Consider the following 25,135-nt stretch of genomic DNA (forward strand, 5'->3'; position numbering starts at 1 on the left):
TGCTTGACTTTCCTAGTGTTGGTTAGCTTACTTCATTTCACCCTATAACCCAATGTGACATTTTTCAATATCACATCTAATAACCGTATCATTAAAAATAGTAAAAGGTAACAGAAAATGCTTTCAGATATCTAATTAATCATGCACAAAATCAAAAAAATATTTATCTAAGCACAATTTTTTTTTAGGGCTGGCATGATTTTCAGTTTTAAAGTGGTGGGACCCATATATGTATATATTTGGGTATAAATAAAACTGAAAACCATGACAGCCCTAAAAAATTAAGGATCACTAGTCTTTCTGGAGTTTGCATGTTCTCTCTGTGTTTGCGTGGGTTCTCTTCAGGCTTCCTCCCACAGTCTAAAGACATGCTGTGGGGTTAGGCTAATTGGAAACTTCAAACTGCCCATAGAATGTGAGTAAAAGTGAGTGCAAATGGTTCCCTCTGTCCAGGGTGTACCCTGCCTCTTGCCCTATGACAGCTGGGATAGGCACCGGCGCCCCCCCCCCCCCCCCCCCGCGACCCTGAAAATGATAAGCTGGATAGCTGTTATAGAGACATAAACAGTGTTACAGCGCCCCCTGCTGACCAATTCCGCGATTGTTACAGCTTTCTTTTCAGTTTGGCACTTTTCTCACAACATATTTGAAGTTTTCAAGCCTGAATAAGCGTTTTCCAAAAGTTAACATGCAAAAAACCTGTAACTCAATAAAAAACTTTATTCATTTTTAAATGTCTGTGAAAAAGTCGGTGCAATCAAAATAAAAGGAGAGTCAAAATATTTAGACATTTTGTGAGATACATTAACAGAAAATAAACTTCAATTACGCAGTACACGACAGTAGTAATGTAGTCTTAAAAGTGCCGGGAATCACAACACATGAAGTTCGTCCTGCCCCTTTGCCCAGTCAGGCTAATCATTCTCTTGCCTTGATATTCCTCTGGCAGGTTTGTGTGTGTGTGTAATCGTTGTGGGCGGCCTTTACTTCAAGTCCCCGCCCTCCTCACATGTGGATCATCACCCACCTTCTTGAGGCAGTGGCTGACAGTCACTCAACTCTAAATCGTTGACCTGCTTTGTGAGTGAAACCATCCCTGAGATATCTGACCGTGTCCTCTACGACTTCTGGCAATTAATTGTATGTTTCCCTGTGCACAGGTCTCCCCTGGTGTCCCATCTCTAAGGATTGTCGAGAGTGTTCCTGTGTTTCCCTCCCTCTGGATTAACATTCTGATCAATTTTGTGTTGTTTTGTTGCCTAAACCTTTGAATCTTTAGATGCAAGTCATGCTCACAAGCTCAAGACTGAACAGCAATAACAAAAAAAGACAAATCTTTACTTATTTAATTTACTTTATTTAATTATACTATACACCTTGAAGTTTTTTATAAACTCAGCTGAACATTGAGACTTTGACACCACATAAAAAACAGACAAAGAAGAGGTGACCCATCTACCAAAGGCCTTCTGGAGGGACATCGGTTCAACTCTGTCCCAGACTATTTTCTCCATGTCTTCATTCTTGTCCAACTTTCCTCTCACGTTCTATACTTTCCTACCAAATAAAAATAAATTGCCTGAAATAAAGCCTCACACAACACACTGAACCGTGAAACAGATGAACTACAGCAAAACAAGATAAAACTGGGTACAACTACTAACAACCCAGAACATGAAACTGATACGTGTACAATTCACTCAAGTCTAACCCGGTAACAGCAAATGCTGTTGTAATAGCTCCAGTTTGTTGTTTACTGGCAATTAATTGCTGAAATAAGCAAAGTCTTCAATGAAAAATATCACTTCAGGATGAGACTATATGTTGCTATTACATCTGTATATACTTTTCAGTACTGACAGTTGCTATTTCCAGATGTGCAAGCTGCTAATTCCACTGGCACTGATGCCACCACCGTACCATCAGAATGCAGACTTTTGAAGTAAGCACTGATAACAAGCTGGATGTACGATGATGTCAGCATTGAGTTCGACAGTGTGGGAAAGTGGAACCGATGTAAGGAACTGATTAGCACCCGAACACACAGGAAACCAGGCAAATGAGTGATTACAGATCTTCCTCACAGTACTCACCTATAAGCTTCATGTAATTTGCAAGTAAAGTTATCACATAAGGATAATGACATAAACCAAAGTCACTTACAAAACTTATAGAGCAGTTTCCTTAACATGAAACATAACGTATCAGCAGTTATATCACTTTTAATCAGCTCCACCAAGAGCCTTGGCCACCAAACCGATTAATTTGCCACGTCTCTGCACTTGATGAGTCATTGTTTCCCATCATATTTTATTTAAAATGTCTGCTCTCTGTGACCCTGGAATGATGCTCCTGCATCCTTGTATGACAAAAGGCATCAGCCTCTGACAGCTAACTTTTCACTTTCATGTAAGTTCTGATGTTTAGTGGTTAATTACCACTGTAATTGGCCATCCTCTTCTTATGTAGTTGATGGTAGTCTGTAGTCCAGTGTCTACTGCAGTGGCAGTGAGCTTTAGGGCAGCTAACTCAATCCAATGCAGCACTTTCTCAAGTCAGGCATTGTCTTGTTCCATGGTTCTATTTTCCGGATGTGTAATTGCTGTGCAAGAAACTCAACACATGTGAAAAAACACTCTGTGAAAAAAATGGAGATGACATCAAGCAATGATCAGCTGATCCTGATTTTACTAAACAAAAAAAGGAAGAAACAAAACTAAAAAAGGAAGATGTTTCTTCCTTTTTTAGGCAGCAGCAGTGATAATTTCATGGTTTAATTCAGGAGTTGAAGTAGTTGTATAAATCCTGACATATTTCAGGATATCAGAGGGACAGTCTGAGCTCTTGTTAGCAGAGTTGTGACCACATGTGAGGAGGAAGAGCGTTGGTCAGTCAACTTTATTGACTCACCAACGCGTTTAAGTCACGCCCAAGTAAATGCTGGACTTCATTAGTGATGAAGACGGGGTGAGGAGACATAATTCCCACCTGTCTTAAAATACATGCATGAAATACATAAAAGAATATTAAAAAATATGATTACAAAAAAAACCTTTTAACATTTTCAATCCTCAGAAATTCATCTTCAGCTAAAACTGTTAAATGTGCCATTAATGAGGGATTAATGAAGAGCACGGTCGTTTGATTTGGTGTTACTGTCCTCACTGATGTGGAGACACTGAAACATGCTGCTGTTTGCACTAGAGGTGGACGGGTCGATCCAAATGTCAATAGTATCAACATTTGGATCGATATCAGTATTAGATCGATACTAATGCAAATGGATCCATGCTTTGTTTCTATCCTTATAGTATAAATGTTAATTATATTTATTAATGTTATCATTGTTTTAAATGAAAAAATATGTGTCAAACATGTACTATGAAAAATGTATGAACCATTTTATACTGACTGTCATGTCAATTCTTTATATTTTATAGCACATTTTAACAACAGAAGCTCAGAAAGCAGACACATTTACATTCCAGCTCATTTTAATTAACTTTCAAGCTCACAGTGATTTCTCTAGTCAGGGTAAATTCGGGTTTTTTCTCGGGTTTACTGAAGAGGCTCTACAGCAGATGGGCAGCCTCCACTCTGAAGATCTGCCCCTGGTTTGATCCCAGATGGATTGGCTGACATGGAGGAATCAGAGCTTATGACCTGGACGTTTTGGAGATGTTTTAGCTTCATTTTTGGGAGCTGTCAGATTGCTCATGTTTCTTACAGTCACTTGCAGAGATCAGCAGGCTACTCTCTGTGGTCCTTTCCTTATTCCTTTATAAGGATATGACAAGTCAATTGTCAAAGCTGACATGGTTTTTACATAAAAACAGAATCCCTGTGTACCTGCATACATGTTAGAAAGTGGTTTCTAGAAAGTGACATTGTCCACTTAATTACACAATTAATTTCAAATTTTCTGGGATGGCTTATCTGAATTCAAGAATTCATCCAGGCTTAGTTCATTGATCTTGACACATTTTTGTTGGTTGGTTCTGGTTGAGGTCAACATGATCAGCTTTATCATTACAATGATAAGCTATTCTGACAGCAGTAACAGCTCCTGTTGGCATAAAATAGCAAATGGGGACGTGTTATAGCTCAGTTTCTGTTTTAAAAATCATTATCCACCATCAATTTTCTTCCACTTATCCAGTCAGAGGTCTCCCAGTTTGCCATTAACTTTTTCATACCAAGTTTTGGTTCCAGAAACTGAGTCAGTGCATTTTCAATAACACCTATTAGGCTACTCAACTTTATCTTAACATTACTGTCATAGCACTCGCTAGTTAAACTTCTCAAAAGCATTTGATAAAAGTAGAAAAGCTATTATCATAACTACTAAAATACATTGAAAACTCCTAATTTAGTTCACTAGCCAGGAATAAACATATTATATTCAGTAATTGTTTCTTACAAATCTAACTGATTAACGTCATTTTGAGTCTTATGAGAAAGGAGACCCTGTTTTTGTTAGACTAGCCAGCAAAGCCGGGCGGTTCTTGGGTTCTTCCTGATCTTGTCTAATATTAGGGAGGTCAGCTGCTTCTGTTACTCTGTGATGGACGTGCAGGTAGCTGAGATGTGTTTTATTGTGGCTTCCAGACTTTAATTTAATTAAGCACATTTGTTTTTTGGGGCCTTTTTCTGGTTCCGGCCCTTAAGTTACAGTTAAGACTGAAACAAAAACAAAAGCCAGGGAGAGAGAGACATGTGGCAAGGGGCAACAGGTCGGACTCGACCTGCTGTTCTCAGCCATAAAACACAGGGTCGCTCATCCCACTGAGCTAAACCGGTGCCTTTAAAGTACCTTTATGACAAAGACACAGGTATTCTCTCTCACACACTCACCACAAGAAGGTTATTGATTTGTTTATCTGTGCATTTGCAGTGTTTTTTGTTCCAGGTGCCGTATCTTTGATTTTTTTTACAGGTGCAGCAGCTTGCAGTACATTGTGCGTTTCTATTTGTACTCTACCCTTTTATTATATTTTCTTGATTTTTCTCCCTTTCTTTTTTTCTCCCGTGCCTTAGACACACTATACCACATATAATGTAATAACTGAAGTAACACAAATAGAAATGAATAAATAAACAGATAAAAGAAACACATGAACAAGAGGAGCCAATAGAGTGTTTGTAGACCTGACCTTGGAGAAGCAAAATGGGTTTGGCACCGCCGTTAATTCAGGTCATTATTCTGATTGCAAAAGCTGCCAGGCAGGACAAGATAAAAAACAAACAAACAAACAAACACTCCACTGAAGGATCTGTGTCTGACCCTTCATATTTTGACATGAAGGCCTGCCAATTTGCCATTGGAGCTATAAGCAGATTTTCTTTTATTATATAAAATGTTTCCAGACAAATCTTTAAAGACCTTTTGCCAGATCTGTGATCTTTGGGATGTATATCTTGTATTTTACAAGATATTTTATAATATTCATTTCCATATAATATCCATATAATGTTCTGTGACTGATCTGATCTCCCCATATTCTCTCCATAAAGATTATTGAAACATGACAGATTCATAAATTTGTATACTGCTAGATCTCTCCGGACACAGGCCCTTTTTGTCCTGTGATAAAATCCCACATTTTTTAAATTCCTTGTCATGTGCTGTGTGCAGGAAGCCAGGAAAAGGATCCAATATTCAGACTCCAGCACACAAAACGTAAACTTAAAAAACAGCTTTATTGCTGAACAAGGAAAAAACTAACTAAACTAATGACACAAATAAATTAGGCAGGTTTATGGACTGAACACACAGTGTAGGATGATGGTACAACGCAACAGTGACAGACAGAAACACGGGGCTTAAATACACTGAGGGATAACGAGGGAACTGCACACAGGAGAGAGTCACGGTTGGATCTAATTAACATTATGAGATGGGGAAGCAAAGCTGAATACACTGACATAACACAGAGACTTTCAAAGTAAAACAGGAAACGTAACACAGTGACAGAAACCAGAAGACTAAGAACTCTAACATTGAACCCAAAAGACTAGGAATGACAAATAATGACAAAAGTCAATCAATCATAATGCAAACAAACAAAAACAAACAAATAATCATTGGTAATGTAACACGATTGTGAGCACAAAAAGATAGAAGGTGTGAATAATAATAATTTTTTTTTTTAACTCATTCACTGCCATTGACGGCCCTGGCAGTGGGGAGTTACCTTGATTTGAAAATGGCTGGCAGTGAATGAGTTAATACTATCAGTGTTTTTTTTTTCATTTTTATTAAATGGTTTATTAACTCCGTGACCTTTACACAACAGCACTACAACCTCACCGCTTTCTGAGCTGATCCAATCAAACTTGATGACAGCCAGTTACTGTAAGACAAATGGTGGAGAGGCAGGGCTCCAGGGCTGGACTGGGCCAAAAAAAAAAAAGGCCTAGCACTTTTGGTCCACCATAATAGCTAACACATTTTTTAAAGTTAATTTCTTTTTATTGTTTTTATCAGCTTTTCAGCGGCACCTTTCGCCATTTCTTCCGCACTAAACCGTTTCTACAAGCTGCGTGAGCTCACAGCGAAGGTAGAGAAGGGAGCAGGGAGCATGAAGAGATTTGATTGGGCAATCCAGTGTCCAGAGGCCGGCCCATCGGGAAAACGCTCGATAACACCCAGTACTAGTGATGTGCGATACCACTGATTTCCTTTACCTTTTCCGATACCAAGTAAAATTCAGGGTGGTAACGACGATACTGATCAGATACCGATACTCTGTACAAAAACGTAATTTTTCATTGTATTTCATAATACAATATATATTGGATTATGTAATTGTAATAATAAAATAATAATATAGCTTCATAATGATTACAGGACATCAGACTACTTGTTCTTATTGCTTAATAATGCAGAATTATCATATAGAAATAAAAAACCTGAAGTTGTGCGCTATTTGAGCATGTTGCCTGCCTGCAGCACTAAAGGACTCCGCGAGAGTCTCGCCCTAGCAGCACCTGTCCCTCTCCTCCTCTTCAGTTTGCCTTAACATAAGCTCATATTCTGTGATATGATTTACACTGTAAAGAAAACTGATTTGCTCACGATATGATTTTTTGATATCGTGAGCAAATCAGTTTTTTTTAATTTCGTAAAAGCACGTGTGTGTGTGTGTGTGTGTGTGTGTGTGTGTGTGTGTGTGTGTGTGTGTGTGTGTGTGTGTGTGTGTGTGTGTGCTCAGCTTTGTCTGAGAGCTCCTGCAGTGATCTCTCTCACCAAAACTAAAGGTTTTCAGTGCAAACACTTTGTGTAAACTGAATCTGACTTGCATTGTAAATTAAAACCTTGTATTATTGTCTTGTATTATTTTCAGTTTCTCCATTTTGGATGCAGCAGGAAGCCTCCTGATCATAAGTTCCTGCAGGTTCTCACTGTAACGGTGTAGGTTTCCATCCACAGTATAAAAAGATGCATGTCAGGTTAAATGCATCCATCCATTCGTTTCCGCTGATCATTTTCAGGGTCGTTGGGGGCGCTGGAGCCTATCCCAGCTGTCTTAAGGCGAGAGGCAGGGTACACCCTGGACAGGTCGCCAGTCTGTTGCAGGGCTAACACACAGACAGAGACAACCAATCGCACTCACATTCAGGCCTATGGGCAATTTAGTGTTTCCAATTAACCTATCCCCACTAACTGCATGTCTTTGGACGGAGGGAGGAAGCCGGAGTACCCGGGGAGCTCCACACAGAAAGACCCTTTTGTAGGTTAAGTTAAATGTTTATTCTAAAATAATTTAATTACCAGAAATTAATTAATCATTTTAATTCTAAGTTTTCCCTGCATGTGTGAGTTTGTGTGGTTGTCTCTCTCTTTCTCAGATAGACTGGCATCTCGTCCTGGATGTACCTTTGAGTCATTCAGCTGGGAGAGGCTGACTTCATGCGAAGCTGAGATGGTTGAGCGATAAATTTCTTTCTAAAGCTGCACTGAGTCACAGACAGAGAAATCTTTTAAACATCTTAAGTCTCAAACATTTTAAATAAGCATTTAAATCTGAAATATAAAAACCAAATAAAATTATTTTTAAGAAAATCTAATAAAATATATATACATATATATAATAAATTAAATACTTACTGTCAGTACAGCTCTGAAAACACAGACAGTAATACAGTTAATTATTCAAAACATACAAAAGCACATAAGAATAAAGGCACTGTTTGCACCACTTGTATGAAACATTTGATTGAATATCAAATATTTACACATTATGAACTTTATCACATGGGAAGTAACAGACATGAAACTTATCAAATTATAAGAGCATAAACATCAAAATGTTGGAAACATGTTGGAGGTAAATGTGTTTCATATTTCTCACCTTTATATTTTCTCCTCCAGATAAAGACTGCAGAGAAGCAGACAGTCAGGAGGAGCAGGATGCCCATAATCCGGACAACAACACCAGCAGGGAAGACTGAAGAACCTGAAACCAACACATTTACATTCTGTAGTTCATCTCACTGTTGGACCAACGTTCATTAAGACCACACCAGTCCTTTATCTATAAAACACCACAGACAATGTTTTAATGTAGATTAGTGAATAATCAAACTGTATCACAGTTTGATGTTTAGCAGTTACACTGAGCCAGTCATCAACAACAGGTGAATGAACACAGTATCACAGCAGGTTTGATTCTTCCATGTTATAAACAGATCACATAAAACCAGAAAAAAAAATCAGGGTCACAAAAACCACATTAAAATTAAAGTTTGTAGTTTTTACCTCCCAGTGATGATGATGAAAGACGGAGATCAGTGTAATCTGAGCTGTGTGTGATCCTCGGGCCTGCTGCTGTGTTTATTTTTTCTTTATTTGCTCTTGTGTGATTGCCGAGGGCTCCCTTTGCTCTGTTTATTGTCTGATCTTTATTTTCACCTGTGCTGTGTTAGTGGATCCTTCAGACCTGTTTGTGTTTTAGTTCTTGTTAGTGTTGTAGTCACAGACTGTTATTGGTCCTTGAAGGGTCTCTGTTTCTGTCCCTGCGCTAAGTTCACTCAGTGTTTCATCCGTTTAGTTTTACGTCAGCATTGCCTCGTCACCCTCCTGTTTCCCGTTCTCTGATTACCTCATGTGTTTATAAACACTCTTCCCTCCCTTCAGTCTTTGTTTTAGTGTCTGTTTGTTTTTCCTCGTGTGATTTCTCTGAGTGTTTTTTAGATTTACCAGTTTGTTTGGTTTTTTTTTTTGCCTTTGTTAGGTTTTTGTTGAAAGTTTTGAATCAGCAGTTTAACTTTGTGCTAAAGCCCAAAAATGAAAGTTTTTTTGTTGTTTTTTTTCACTCCCACATCCTCCATTATTAAGATCAAGTACTGAATGATTAGTCCTGTTGCTCCCTAATCTCTATCAAACACCTGGTTTGTTTTAAGCATGTGTGAAAAGGGCTCCTTCCAGTTTCCTCCTTTCACATGGGGCCAAATGGAAAATCCAAATAAGGTCAAATAAAGGTGTATTTATAAAAGTTTTACTCACTTCTTTTTCCAGTCTTACCCTCATTGGTCCTGATTGATGTTTTGTCCAGTTTGGTGACGATGTCCTTGTTCACACCAGAGAGCTGAAACACACAGTCGTACCTCCTCCAGTCCTCATGTATGACTGATGAAAGATCCAGATCAACACTCATCTGGGAGGTCCCATCATGGTTGGTGAGGATCTCTCCTTTGTTCACACCTTCATGAAGCTCCACTCCATCTTTCCTCCAACCCATCTCGGCTCTGTTAGGATAGAAACCTGTAGCGTGGCAGGTGACTGGAGAGGAGGAAGACTTCTGGAGGAGAGACACTGATGGAAGCTCTGAGAGATTTAAAAAATTAAAAAAATAAATCTAAAATCACAGTTCATACTGAGTTTACCATTTTCATTTGATGTATTTTGAATGTTTTAGACACACAAATTAATATACATGCCATTTAAAGAATAATTAAGAAAATGGGAGAATTACAAGAAGTACACAACTGAGTGAAGCGAGTGCTGTAAAAAGCTGCAGCGATGGTGACTGGATAGTAAAATAAACAGAAATTGGGAAAAATGAAAAGCATAAATGTGATAAAGTGGTAATAAATGTATGAGAAGATCAGGATGTGGCCTGTTAATTAAAAGTATTACAATAAATCAGGTCATGTGATTTTACCTGTCCTCATCAGAGTGCTCCTCCCATAGTTCACGTACTTCTTCAGCCACTCAGGACAAAGCTTGGAGTGATAGTTCTTCAGATCACCTGAAAGAGATCTGTCACTGTTCCACTTGTGTTTGGTGATTACAGCCTGCATTACTGGAGCGATCCATGTCTGTGTCTTCAGGTCAAATGATAGGAAGTCTTCTCCATCATAACCATACTGATGATAGCTGTTAACTACAGTCGTTTCATCGTCCCATTCACAGCCGTACATCATCTGGTTAATGTGAACACCTGAAACCAAGAGGGGCAGGAAATAGTTGATATTTGCCCACAGATGAGGGAGTTAAGTTGAAGAGCTTCGATAAAAACTACATAAATACACATAATCAGCTTTTTAAAATCAAATCAAATCAAATCAAATCACTTTTTATTGTCACATCACATGTGCAGGCACACTGGCACAGCACATGCGAGTGAAATTCTTGTGTGCGAGCCCCACAAGCAACAGAGATGTGCAAACACAACAACACAAACGAGCAAAATACAAGAATGGCCAACCTGACACTAATAAATATATGTACAATATATAATAGTGTATGCATTTCTGGATGTGTATACTAAATATTTTCCTACGTGTGTGTGTGTGTGTGTGTGTGTGTGTGTGTGTGTGTGTGTATACACATTTTTACAAATTAAATAGTAAAAAAAAAATAATAATAATAATAATAGTAAAATATATAAAATATACAGAGTTGAATATGTGCAAAACAAGTGGCATTTATATACAGTGTGGAGTGCAGTGTGGAGTGCATAATGTTGAAAATTTGGCTGGTTAAGCTTCCATTAAGGGCGCTAACAAGCTAGCTTGTGTCTGTAATAGAGTTGGATGCCTCGAGACCACTTTTACGTGGTCTTGGTCTCGACGGACTTTGGTCTTGTCTTGGTCTCGCTGTCTCTGTCTTGCTGTCTCAGATAGTGATTGTGTACCCATGACACACAAACCAACGTTCGATAATGTGTCATGCACAAAAGCATGCTTAGAGAGTGCTTTGTAGTGAATCAGAAGAGTCGACTCCCATTGAGCGAGAGCCGGCTCCTCACTTAATTTCCTTTCGCTGCTCAGCTCTCACACAGTGGCTCAGCTATGCTCCAATCCCTCCATATTGTGGCCAATCACATGCGAGGATATAGGATACTATCATTATGTGAAAAATAAGAGAGGGTGAGAGACGTGACAGTGTAAAGACTTTTTTGTCTCAGTCTCGTCTCGTCTTTGTCTTTGTCTTGGTCTCGATACCCTCTGGTCTTGGTATTGTCTTGGTCTTGGTTTAGGCGGTCTTGACTACAAGTCTAGTCTGTAACAACAAAGGTCTTTAAAACCTGGAGAGACTTTATTCAGTGTCAGCAGCTGGGTTAATAAAAAGCTTCATTTTAAGAGTAAAAAAGTGAAACAGAAACAAACCTCCAGTTTGGTTGAATCGCTGCTTCAAAGTGTCGATGTTGCCTTTAAAGACCTGCTGGGTGTTCATGAGCCTGTTAGTCTGGCGGGACAAATACTCTGGATCATCTTCTGCAGCTTTCTCCATCCACTGCTGCTTAAACTCTGCTTTCTGTGTGTTGCTGTCATAGTGAATCATCTGAACATCATCAACCAAACCAACAGCTACAAACTCTGGAAAGTTTGAGACTCCAGAGGAAGAAGTGTAGAAATATCTCAGAGAGCGAGTCACTGTAAGAAAAAATGACTGTTTCAGCTTTTAGACTCAACAGAAACAGTGCATGCAGTTCATATTTCATCTAATCATCCTATTATCATTCTAACAGTGCTGAGTTAAGGGCAGTTTTTATAAACAAAACAAAAACTATGGCACAGTCCAACACAAAGGTTTTTTTTACTATGTTTGAGACTAATACCGATGTAATTATGAATCAAATAATCAATAACTCATTATTGGCTCTTTTCAAATGTTGTAAAATTAGAAAATATCAGATTGTATTTTTGTTCAACTTTATTTTGAGAGTCTAAATTGATGTGATTAATAACAGATGATGAGTAATGGATCATGTTACACTGTTAGTAATGTTGCCGACACACCCTGAACTGCGCAGGAATCAGGAAGTCCTTTGGTGTCACTTATACGTTGATGTGATTAAAACTCACAAACCTTTTTGGTGTTTGTGACTTGAAAGTGATGCTAATCAAGCTTCCTGAAGCATTTTCCCAGAACTAGCAGAGATATTAATGGCTTTTATTTAAACATGGGCAAACACACCTATTAATAGCCTTTTTAAAAATAATCTTAAATATGTCCTTCTTAGCAAAACAAAGTTTAAAAAACTTTACTGTAAGTGATACAAATGTCTAACTCACGTCCCACAGTGCCGTGTATTTCCAGGAGAAGCAGAAAAATAAACAGTTTCATGGTGACCTCTCGATAATCTAACAGCTAATATCTTATTATCTATGTGGGTCTGCATGGAGACCCACAGCTGAGGTCAAAGCTGCATCATCGAGCCAATGAAAACCATCCTCAGTACCAACGTCACTAATATCTGGGTTAAAATAAACCACTGATGTTATCAGCAGAACTGAAAGTAAAGTCTGCGAAATGTGATGAAATAAGGAGGCGGGGAGAGGCCGGGTGCTTCTGCCTTTGCTACAGAAGTATGTTTAGTTTATGAGTCATGCTGCTCAGACTTTTTGTAGGTTAAAGTTTCTATTGTTTCTATTGTCTCTGTGTTGTTCGGCTCCCTTTAGAGTGAAAACATTCCCAAATAAAATGTCACCAGAGGACAAACACAGTGTTTTTTTGACACTACAAGGACTAAAACCGTGGTGAAGTGCTCGCCTCAGTGGTTCAAAAGGAAAACAGGTTATACATATACACTGAACGGACACTTTATTAGGTACACCTGTTAAACAGCTCATTAACACACATTTCTAATCAGCCAATCACAAAGCAACAATCTGATGCATTCAGTTGTGTAGACACGGTTGAAACGTCCTGCTGAAGTTCAAACATGGCATCCACCTGTTTTAGGGCGGAGCCTTTAGTTACCCAACCCAAGCGAAGACTTGTTAAAGAAGTTAAATAACTATTTGTGGCAAAGCAGAAAAGATAAGAAACAGTATTTCAGTCTCTTAACCACACAGAGGCTTCCACCAAATCATCAAGTACTTTAAGTGGTGTTATTCAGTACTGGAAAATCAGACACTGGAAAATCACGCTGCCACTCCACAGACCAGTACGTGAAGCAAACTGGTAATAGAGTTGTTTCGTATTAATATTTCTGAATTCATCGAACCCTCCCTTTATCATGCAAACACAGCACAGGGCATCATGTACTCCAGTTTTATGAGTGGAGAACAGATTTGTACTCTGTCATATCGTTGTAGTGGCAGCCATCCTGTTCAGCCATGTTTGGAGTGAATCCTGTAAAATGCTGCTATTCAAACCAATATCCCCTGTTCAGAATGTCTACTGGCATGTTTTACGTGTGCTACTGGAAAACAAAGTCTCCATGAAATACATGAAAAACTAATTTTGTTTTTCAGCTGCCTTCGCTGTCTGCTCCCTCAGTCTTCCTGTTCTTATACAACCTCTCTGTCCTCTCTCTCTGCATCATCCTCACTTAACTAGGAACTAGAAAATAACAAAAATATCATCTTAGAACAATTAAGATAAGATTATTATTATTATTATGATAAGGGCAGGTTTAGGATCCATAATTGATAACAGTATAACACACTGCTTTATACTGAAGCTACAACTTTATGGTGTTCGGTGAATTTGACCACATGTCCACTCTGTTTCTTTTTGCTCTCTGCTGTCTTCATCCTGCTCTCTCAAAAGTTAAATGTTACAGTGAATAAAGGACATAAACTCATCCATATAAGTTTATAGTGATATTCAAACTGAATACAGACGGATGCTGGACACTGACAGGTAACATTTTGACCTGCTGTCACTTGGATCTGGAGCTGAAGCCCAATTCATCCAGAATTGGAACAGAAATCTTTAACAAACTAAAATTATAAAGTACATCATCTCCTTGGCTGAAAGTAGTGATGCACCCACCTTTACATACTCAGTAATTCAATATTTGTGGTGTCAGGTTGGAACATGACTCGTATTCACAAAGTTTCTGTTCACTCATGTTATTATACTCTCCTCTCCACACTCTGAATACTCGACATTATGCACGACCACAATGTTAAACTTTTATTTAGATGTTCAAGTATAGAAACAGTGCAGTAGTCTAACAAAACAAAGACTCTTTCCCCTGATTCTGTAGATCAAAACACAGCTGACCTGAAACATCCAACATAAAACAATCTTTACGCGCACGCGCGCGCACACACACACACACACACACACACACACACACACACACACACACACACACTGTAAACCTGATTTTTGGCAGCTGCATTGACCATCTAACAGAACAAACAGTAATAAAATATACACATACATTTCTGTGTAGTATATATGATACAGTTACCATTAAAGTCATGACTGTTCATCACTGTCACACGTACCAGGGTTTGAACAAAACATAGAAATGGCAATAATAGAGTACAGCTTTTCTTTGCAATACCTTATTTATAGCTTTCATCAGCGTATTCATATTTTTATTAAAGATGAAACAAATTATTTATGACAACTTTTATGAATTTTAAACTCAGTATTTCAAGACACCTCATGTTGATGCTCATAAAAAAAACTGTGATTGTAAAGTGAGTGTAAATGAACTGATCTGCAGTTAGTTCAAAGCACAGCAAATCACAGAACTGATATTTTCAACTTATTGACCTTAGATCACGATGCCTGCAAAGGTGCAGTGGTTAGCATTCTGACCTTGTCAGTAAAAGGTTGATGGTTCAATTCCAGCTGAAAACACAAATACCGTTTGAGGTTGTGTCAGGAAAGTCATCCAGAGTTAAACTAAAATCAAACAGGCGGAACTAACTGCTGTAGCAAAGCAGCATTAAAACTGCATAATGTTAATACACACTCAGACCCAACACTGAGGAAAATAAACACATAATTCCTACAGATGTCGTTTTTCTTCTTCAGGACCATCTTTACTTATTATTGCATAAAAGAGACCTGCAGTATAAAATTATACTTAAAAAATTTAAATAGTTTGTAATGTTTTTTTCAGTGTTTTTATTTATGTAGTTTTATTTTTATGTGTTTATGTTATTGTTATGGTCTAATTATTGTTAATATTATTATAATTGTTGTTGTTGTTATTAATTAATTAATTATTTTATTTTTTCATTTTTATTCTGTTCTTAATGTTAAGCACTTTGGTCAGGACTTGCTGTTGTAAAGCACTTTATAAAGTTAGTTTGGCTAAAAAGTATTTTTTCTCACAGAAAATAGTAATTCTCTTTTTTTTCCTGTGACATAAAAGTAAAAATTTGGTTCCTTCGTGTATGTTTCAGTCACAAATTGTAAATGGACTGATTCTTATATAGCACTTTTCTCCTCTCCCAGAGTACTCAAAGCGCTCTATACAACAAGCCACATTCACCCAATCACACCCATTCTCACAAGCACTTTATCTGTACTTAGTGCTTTTCTAACTAGAGTCACACACATTCACACTCCGATGGATGCATCAGAGAGCAACTTGGGGTTAGTATCTTGCCCAAGGATACTTGGCATGCAGACCGGAAGAGCCTGGGATCGAACCACCAACCTTCCGATCAGTAGGTGACCTGCTCTACCTCCTGAGCTACAGCCACCCCGTGCCCCAGGGCGGTTGTGTCAGGACAGTTGTGTCCTGGCTGGAATAAAAAATGTCCATTACAGTAGAAATGTTTTCTCAGGAGTTCAGTGATGCAGAATCCTCATCAAGTGAAGTTAGTCCAAGTGTTCAAACTGTCTCCTGTTCAAAGAAAGATTCAGCTTTCATTAATGAGGAACGAATGAAAAATTCTTCATGCATCAGCAAATGCAGTCAGTGTGAAAAATTCAGGGTTTCTTTAAATGCATTCAGGACAACACAAAGATGTGGTACATGTGATGTGTTCAGAGACGTCACTTACCTTTGTTGCAGATTTCACTCTTTGTCAGAATTACTCTAAAGAAAAAAAAACATTCAGGTCAAAAGCTCATCATGATAGAAGAGCTGTCACACACACTGGGCCACGACCATCTCCACACAAACTTTCCTCGTCTATCATGTCACTAGTGATACAGTTTAACTGGTTACTTGTTCCTCAGTAAAAATCTGTTAGATGGCCTCGTTATTCATCATATATGAGGTTTTAGTGGAAGCGACTGGTTCTTACCCAGATAAGAAAGAGCATAAAAATGTCTAGTTTGTTATATCTAGATCTTTGCGAGTGGTTGCCATGTTCAGCATGTATGTTGCTCCCTCTGAGGATGTTGTTTTGTTTAGATAAGAGCATTTAAAATCCAAAAACAATCGACTGTAGGAGAAGAAACGTGTGATATGATGGTGATGGAATCTACAGCTGGTGAGTCAGACCAGCTGAACAGTTCAGAAATGTTTTTAATAATTCAAAATGCATCAAAGTATAAAAATCCATCAGTAAAAACGTGCAGTACCACACAAAGATTAAGACTGTGTCACAGAGAGCCTGTACTTACTTGTCATCAGCTCAGTTTTGATGGTTATGTCTGAAGAAGGTTTTGAATCTGAGGAGGAAAAATACAAAATGATTATGTTCAACTAAAAAATAATATGATCTGTTGATGTTGATGATAGTGTTAAATACAAACAGCATGAACAAAAACACAGACACGAGGAGAAAGTTTTCTCAGTTGCAAGAGTGTTTATGGTTCTGTTTCTGTCACTTGAATATTTAACTTTTTAAAATATGTGAGCACTGTTTCATTTTGTAGGTCAGAAAATTTTGCAGTGCTTATAAAACATATTTATGTGAGCACTACAGAAATCTCAGTTAGTGAACATGGAGAAAAGTTTATTGGGCAACATCCAGGAAGAAGAAGAAGAAGAAGAATGAGGATGTGTGGTGGTGAAAAATGACAGAGAGCAGAATAAATGAAGATCCTGAGGAGTTCAGGGAAACGTTGAAGCTAAGAGACGGATGAGCATTTGCAGACAAACAGATTAAAGTAACAGGACCTGCAGTGATTCACAGATTTAGTTTGTTACTGTAGAATATTACTGAACATACTGAACAGAGACAGGGCCGTCTATGTTTCCAAGGTACTTGTTTTTATTACTGATGCTTTAATTATTTTGTTCTGTTTAGTGCTGTGTAACTACAAACAGCAACTATTATAACTGACTATGAACACATGGTCTGAATATCTAACCTTCTGCTTTCATATTTAGAAAATGTAAAAAATAAAGCCACTACGTTACTATTTTTATGAGGATGCAAACAAATCCTCCAATCCAAGTACAAACAGACACACCTGAAGGGCTCCTTTCAGGATCATCTTCAGGTGAAGTCTTCATGTCTACAAAAATCAGACCAGACAGACAAAATCAAAACATAAAAACTTCAGCAACCAGCTGAGCTGCTCTGTGGTGATGCTGTTGTTAAATTCCAACATCTGCCTTGTTTCCATGCATTTAATTTTAGTCTCTAATTCACATTCAGTGAAACAGATTTTAATGTGAACAGGTTTCAGCTCAAAATGTCTACATGGGAATTTTACTTACAAGGTTTAGAAGGTTTAGCTGTAAATAAAAGAAAGAATCACATGTCAGTGATCATAGCTGTAAATACAGGAACACTGATCCCTACACCACTAACTCAAACTGGTTTACAAAGCTCTCCATGTTACTTTACCTTTTACTTTATTTACTATTGGTTCCTTCTCTCACTATGATAATACTGTTACAGTCTCATCACTCTGGGGCTTTAAACATCATTGCTGTACCAGGACCTGAAGCTTGTTTTAATGTGCAACCTGGAAAAACACTAAAAATACTGAAATCATCACTTTGGTTCACTCACCAGTTTTCTTTTTGTAAATAATGAATCCGATTAGTGCAACGACAGCAAGAACAAGAGCAGCAGTGACTATGGGTACGCTGATAGGGACGGCAGTGGGGCTGGAGCTGGGGCCGATCGTGATGTTGGGCACTTCTGTTGAGGCTAAAAACAAACAAAGGAAAAAACAAAGAAGAAGAACAGTAAACAACAGATTTATTAATTTTAAATATTGTTTTGCAAAAAAAAAAAAACACTAAAATTTTTGTTCAATGATTAACAAAAAATGTTGAATGAAAATAAAGAGAAAAACAAAACTGAAATTTGTGTCCTTAATGTCTTTAACTTCTTTGACTTATACTAATACTAAACTAATATTATATTAAATCCAAACATTTAAAGTGTCAGTGCTACAACTGCAAACCATGATTGATTAGTTTATTACATATAAAAATTATTTGTGTTTGTGGGTTTTTTTCTGTTTTAGACTGTTTATATATCATGAGTTCATACAGGAGGTCCATTGTGGGCTATAAAATGAGTAAAATTAGATTTTGAAAATAAAGTCAATATTTTATGACACCCATCAGCTCAAACACAAAACAATACAAACAACACATCTTCATCATTTCTGATAATTTTCTTACCTTCATTTGTCCTGATGGCTGTTTTATCCAGTGTGGTGGTGACGTTTTCATTGATACCAGAGAACTGAAACACACAGTCGTACCTCCTCCAGTCTTCAGCTGGAACAGATCTCAGATCCAGGTTAACACTCATCTGGAAGGTCCCATCATTGTTGGTGAGGATCTCTCCTATCTCCACACCCTCATGAGTCTCCTCTCCATCTTTCCTCCACATCATCTCGGCTCTGTTAGGATAGAAACCTGTAGCGTGGCAGCTGATGGCAGAGGAGGAAGACTTCTGGAGGAGAGACACTGAGGGAAGAACTGGAGAGTAAAGCGAAACACAGGTCACTGTTTCTGTATTAACAGCATGCTAACACATATTAATGTACATATAGTACCATGTAAAGGATATTACAGAGTCAAATAAAGACTCTGTAATATAAAAATAAAGAAATAAGAAAAATATTTGAAGTGAGGGGGAAACACATTGTAAAAGGCTGAAGTGATGGTTTTGAAATTTAACAAATAAATTACATTTTGATTATTTTTTTAAAAAACACATGAGATTAGCAGACAGAGAGGAAGAGAGAAAATACACTGAACTTAACTGTGTTGGTCATAAAAAAGTTGTATTACTTAATAAAAATGAGGTAAATTATCACTCTAAGTCTGGTCATGTGATACCTGTTCTCATTAAAGAGCTCCTCCCATAGTTCAGATACTTCTTCAGCCACTCAGGACAAATCTGAGTGTAATAGTTCTTCACACTGGTTATAAAAGCGTTGTTACTGTCCCACTTGTGTTTGGTCACCACAGCCTGTCGTTTTGGAGCGACCCACGTCTCTGTCTGCAGGTCAAATATTATGAAGTCTTCTCCATCATAACCAAACTGCTCATATCCGTCCACCTCATTCGTCTCATTGTCCCATTCGCAGCCGTACATCCGCTGGACAATGTGAACACCTGAAAGAAGAACAGAGACGAAGACGACAGTGAACCAGAGTGAGATCCAACATATAAACAGAGACACAAGTCAACAGAGACTAAAACACCTGACCTGATTCAACACAGCTTCCACAGAAGGAGGGTTTCAGGACAGAGAAGCCTGTTCAGCAGTGAGTTGCTACAACTGGTTTCAATAAACATAATAATAAATATCCTTAAAGACAAGCTATGTAAGATGTGAGCTCAGTACAAATACTGTTTTCAAAATTTTAATGAAAGAGAAAAACATCATTTGACTTCACAATTCTTCATTTCTTCTTCCTCTTTCGGTCACACTCTTTTTTTTTTTTTTTTCTTTTTTTTTGGCCAGGCCCCGCCAGGTAGCCACCGGGAGCGAGCTGGTACATACCTGAGTGCCCAGCCCCGGACACCAAGAACCACCAATGCACCGACCCCTGAGGGCATCAATCACCGGCAGGGAGTGTGGTGAGGGGAGATAGGCCTTGGAGGGCCTGGGAGTTCCCAGAGAGGTGGAGTCTAAGACCCGACCTGACATATAGACACAGACAAACAGGCACACACAGACACAAACATGCATTCCCACCCTCATGCACACATATACAAACACTCAGCACTCACCCACGGTCACTCTCTTTAAGGGTCGCCACAGCAGATCCTCCTTCTCTACATCCATGAACTTCCTCCAAGGTCTTTCTCTTCTCAGCTCCACATTCAACATCCAAACCATCTCAGTCTTGCCAATTCAATTCAATTCAATTCAATTTTATTTATATAGCGCCAAATCACAACAAAAGTCGCCTCAAGGCGCTTCATACACTTGGTCACTCCCAATAAAATCATCCTCAGCTCTGTTACCTCCAACTCGGTGCCTTCATCTCCACACCATGCATCGCAGCAGGTCTCAATACCCTCTTGTAAACCTTCCCTTTCACTCTTGCTTGTACCACAGATCACACCCTGCACTTCTGTTGTGCTCTGCCTGCTACTTTGGATGGTTGACCCAGGCATTTAAATTAATAATCATCACTGTTTCTGCTTCTTGCATCCTCTCTGTAACACTGTTCTCCCTGTCATTCACACATTTACTCTGTGTTGCTTCTACTGATTTTCATTTCTCTTCTCACCAGCGTATAACCCCACCCCTTCCACCTGCTCCCTGCTCTCACTAGAGATCACAATACCTTCTGGAAACATCAAAGTCCATGGAGACTTCAGTCTGACCTCATCTGTTAACCTGTCCATCCCCACTACAAACATGAGGGGGCTCAGAGCAGATCCATGATGTAATCCCACCCCCATCTTGAACCCAACTGTCACTCCAACCACACACACCACTGTCCAGATACATGTCCTGCACCACCCTCACATACTTCTCTGCCATCCCTGAGTTTCTCATGCAGCACTACAGTTCACCTTTTGACAACTTATCATATGCTTTCTTTGCAACACCTTCTGACCTCCTCTAAACTTCTCCATCAACACTGAAAGAAACATCAGGTCTGTGATGCTCTTTCTCAGCATGAAGCCATACTGCCGCTTCCCCATTCCCCAGACGTTAAAAGTCTGGTTAAAAAGTCCACTGCTGTCTCTCCTAAACATCCCCATAACTCCACAGGTATGATCTGGACAAACTGCCTTTTCACTCTTCATCCTCTTACAGCTGCCCTCACGTCTTCTTTACTCATCCTCTGCACTTCCTGATTCACTAGCTGCCCTCCATCTGCCCTTTACATTCATCGTGAGTCATCCTGTATTTAAATCTTTAATCTGAATGAAGTATTTTTAAAGTGTATGTATGCAAATCTGTTTATGACTAAAATAAATGCTGAAAACATTAACAGCAAATATCAGTAAAAAAACAATAAAACATAAACAAACCTCCAGTTTGGTTGAAGCGCTGCTTTGCGATTTCAATGTTGGCTTTGAACACCTGCTGGGCACTTACAAAGCCCCCAGTCTCTCTCTCCCAGTACTGCTCATCTATAGTTCTGTTCATCCAGTCCTGTTTGGGCACAGTTCTCATGGTGTTGCTGTCAAACTGAACCATCTGAACTTCATCAACCATCCCAACAACCACGAACTCTGGGAAGTTTGGGACTTGAGAGGAAGCAGTGTAGAAATACTTCAGAGAGTGCTTCACTGGAAGAAATGTTTAATGTTGTGAGACACGGCTTTAAAAATCACAGTATTTTCAAAATAAAAAAACTATAATGTCCCCTCTATAAATACAAAAAAAAAATATGAATCAATGTTTTATCTTTTCTGATCATCTTATTTTAAAAACTTTTACAATTCGTTTTGTAAAAACTGGTGTTTGTAGGTCATTTTGATTTGATTATATTTTCATTTTGCATCAGTAATGATTTACAGTCCTTATTATGGCATTAACCCGACCATAGGCTGCCAATGAATTCATGTTTTAGTATTGTGCAGATTACAACTGTTTCTTTCCCTTTTTGCTAATATTACACTTCTATACCTTACACCATAAAACATTATGAGCAGCTTAAAATTTTCTTCTTCTACAATTAGAAATTTAATTTCCACAAAAAGTAATTTGTAAACCAACACTCATTTAGGTTTTGATGTTTGTAGCTGTTTGTAGGCTTTCTGCAAACAGCTACAAACACCAGGGACCCAAACCAGCCCTCTCACGGCCTGTTCTCACTCCAGCATCTGGAAAGAGGTGCAGGAGCATCAGCTGCAGAACCAGCAGGATGCTGGAAGGCTTCTTTGCACAAACTGTGGGACTGATAAATGTACTTTGGCCCCTCCCTTTACAAACCATAAACACACACTTAATCTGACCTAATTTAATCCCTCTCTGTGAGAGGACTGCTGCTAGCTGAATCAATCTGATTATTTACACTGGAGTTTGCTCAGTGTCTCTGCAGGCTGCTGCTTCATTGCTATTTATCCTTATTTTAGATTTGTTATCGCTGTATTTTATTTGTTTTACTGATCATTGTACTGTAGATGCTGGCGAGAAGCAACATTTTGTTGAAGCATGTGTATTTCTGTTAAAAAAACAACAACAACCCTGCGAAATAAAAATAAACCTTGACTCTTGAATATATGCAAGCCGAGAGTCTGTTTAAAGTAACACCTGAGCCACCTGAGAGCAACACTATCTCTAAAGAACAGTTTCATTTTTATGAAGCTTACCTGCAGACACAGACGCTGTCCAGTAAAGAAGCAGCATCATAAACGTCCTCATTTTCAATTCAATACTCGCAGTAAAAGAAGAAAAAATTAATACAACCGTTTATTGTTTGAATTTTGCCACAAAATGAAACTACAGCCTCTGAGTCCGCACGCGCAGTGACTCCTCTCTGACCAATAGGAATTCAAAGCTGGATGCGCCTCACCAGTAACCAGGCAAAATGAGAGAACCGAGGTTTATTTATTTACTAATTTATTTTGGAAAGTGGAGAATGACAGAAACAAAGAGCTAGTAGCGCCTAATCTGTGATTTTGATTAGAGACCTAAGGTGACGAAGGGATTAAAGACACATACCAATCATGTATATTTGTGTCACAGCTGTTATCACATATTTTCTGGAGTTATTTGTACTTAATCATATTCTTACTAATGCCATTTTAAAAGTAGTTATGCTCATGTTTACACAACTATGCAATTAACTTTGAGTTCCCAGAGTAATCCAGATACAATTATTCATCCACCCACAAATTTAGCTTGCAACCTTTTCCACCTGATTTGGGACAAGAGATAAGGTGCAGCCTAACAGGTCTCGCCCAGAGAGAAAGAAAGAGCAAACCATACACTCTCACATCCACACCTATGCTTGATTTAATCACCAGTTAACCTAAAATGCACATTTTTGGACTATAGGGTCAAGTCAAATTAAGTTGTAAGAGATTATTGATTTGTAAGCAGTATTAATACTGCGTTATGTGGTTGAGTTCCATCAAATACGGTTCAGCAGTTTAAAGCTTGGCCAACCACAAGGGTCACCACCTCTGTGTAACCTGAGAGTTTGTGACATGAAAGCCTGCACACTGAAAACATGAGAAGAGGTCAAGATCAGATACTGCTGACTCTTTAACTAGAACATACTCAGAGGTGTCATGTGCTTGTAACTGTTGTATTTCATGAGCTTATAATATGATTTAAAGTCTAGAAAAGTCAAAAAAGCTGTCAAATATAAAAACCAAAGCAAAAAAGAAAAGATTTTATTTCTAAAATATTGGGATAGATAGACCAGAGAAAAACACGTAGTGATGAAAAACGTATACACTTAATAACTTTGGGTAAGGTTAGACACTAAATGCTGCAATGTGAGGAGAAAGCAGTCAGAGTAAAGGTGCCCAATATTCAGAGATTATCATATTTAATCTCAGAAAAGCACCAAAGTAACCAGTTTAACCAGATTACAGAGGCTGTTTTCAGCATTATAACATGATGACGATGAACTAGAGCTTTAATTATGTAGAGAAAATGAGCAGGTTTTTAAGATGAATTCAGAGAATGTGAAATGTCAAAGAACAAATGAACAAAGTCAGTGATCTCATTTAGCTTCCAGCAACATCACATCTTTTAAATTTCAGATTTGCCTCTTTATCTTTTCATTTGCCTGCATATGTAAACTTACAGCTTCTGTCATTCTTTAATTTCTCCTGTCTTTAAAGTGGGAAGAAGTATATTGTTTTCACACCAGAACAAAGGAATCCACCTAAAATCAGACAGAGCTCTGATGCATTTCCTGTTTTTATTTTGAGAGGTTATAAAAACACAACACCCTTCTGAAGCATGAGTTTGTGTTTCTTTGTTACCTTCCTAAACTTAGATTCACACAGCATCACCCTCACACAGATACATGCTGGTGTGTGTTGTCACTGTGACACACCCAGCTGATGCTCTTCTGGGCTGTGACATGCAAACAAAGAAATGACATAAGTTGAAGCTCCAGCGGAAAACTTCAGCAAATCTTCTGATCATTCACGGTGTTAGAGCGCCACCACTGGACTCAAACAGCACTCCATCTGTGCTGTTCTGAGAAACCACGTGATGACTCTGTTAGGTTTCGTTTTTGTGTTTATGAAGCTGGATCTGGTTTGATTTGCAAGCGTTGGCACACAAACAAAGAGGCTGTTATCTAATTTAAGCGCCAGGTCGTCAAGGCTTTTTGTCTTCCTGGTTTTGCAACATTGCTGCAATGATAAAGAAATGAAGCTAATAATGATTAACATCAGAAAAACTTTAGCAATGTAGAACTATGTATGAAAACACATAAACCACAATATTTAAGTATTATTGTCTGAATCCAAGGGTTACAGACATAATATTATACATTTGGAATATAAAAACAAAGTTGTATGTTTGTGGATTTTAAGACTTTTTACTAGTTCTGTTTCTCTTGTCCTCGTCTGATATTTTTTATTTGTTTTTTGAGTAGGATTTGCCACAATATCCAATA

The 25,135-nt window shown here is 38.3% G+C and overlaps 2 protein-coding genes across 2 annotated transcripts; both read right to left on the bottom strand.

Moving 5' to 3' along the window:
* Positions 1–7,145: 7,145 nt before the first annotated feature.
* LOC146643225 (BOLA class I histocompatibility antigen, alpha chain BL3-7-like) lies at positions 7,146–12,628 on the bottom strand. The gene is made up of 5 exons (XM_085396644.1): positions 12,526–12,628; positions 11,617–11,883; positions 10,167–10,445; positions 9,527–9,829; positions 7,146–8,459 (listed from the first exon to the last, which is right to left on the bottom strand). Exons 1-5 carry the CDS (start codon positions 12,575–12,577, stop codon positions 8,284–8,286), a joined length of 1,077 nt encoding a protein of 358 aa, XP_085252770.1. The 5' UTR covers positions 12,578–12,628; the 3' UTR covers positions 7,146–8,283.
* Positions 12,629–14,442: 1,814 nt separating this feature from the next.
* On the bottom strand, positions 14,443–22,991 carry LOC146643226 (class I histocompatibility antigen, F10 alpha chain-like). The gene is made up of 10 exons (XM_085396637.1): positions 22,863–22,991; positions 21,576–21,836; positions 19,416–19,694; positions 18,750–19,052; positions 18,127–18,267; positions 17,829–17,846; positions 17,579–17,623; positions 16,784–16,831; positions 16,216–16,250; positions 14,443–16,055 (listed from the first exon to the last, which is right to left on the bottom strand). Exons 1-9 carry the CDS (start codon positions 22,912–22,914, stop codon positions 16,246–16,248), a joined length of 1,152 nt encoding a protein of 383 aa, XP_085252763.1. The 5' UTR covers positions 22,915–22,991; the 3' UTR covers positions 14,443–16,055; positions 16,216–16,245.
* Between the last annotated feature and the right edge of the window lie 2,144 nt (positions 22,992–25,135).

The sequence above is a fragment of the Rhamphochromis longiceps genome, linkage group LG22, assembly GCF_057381845.1.
Source record: "Rhamphochromis longiceps isolate RC_006_pf linkage group LG22, R_longiceps_female_GT1.1, whole genome shotgun sequence".
Classification (NCBI taxonomy): domain Eukaryota; kingdom Metazoa; phylum Chordata; class Actinopteri; order Cichliformes; family Cichlidae; genus Rhamphochromis; species Rhamphochromis longiceps.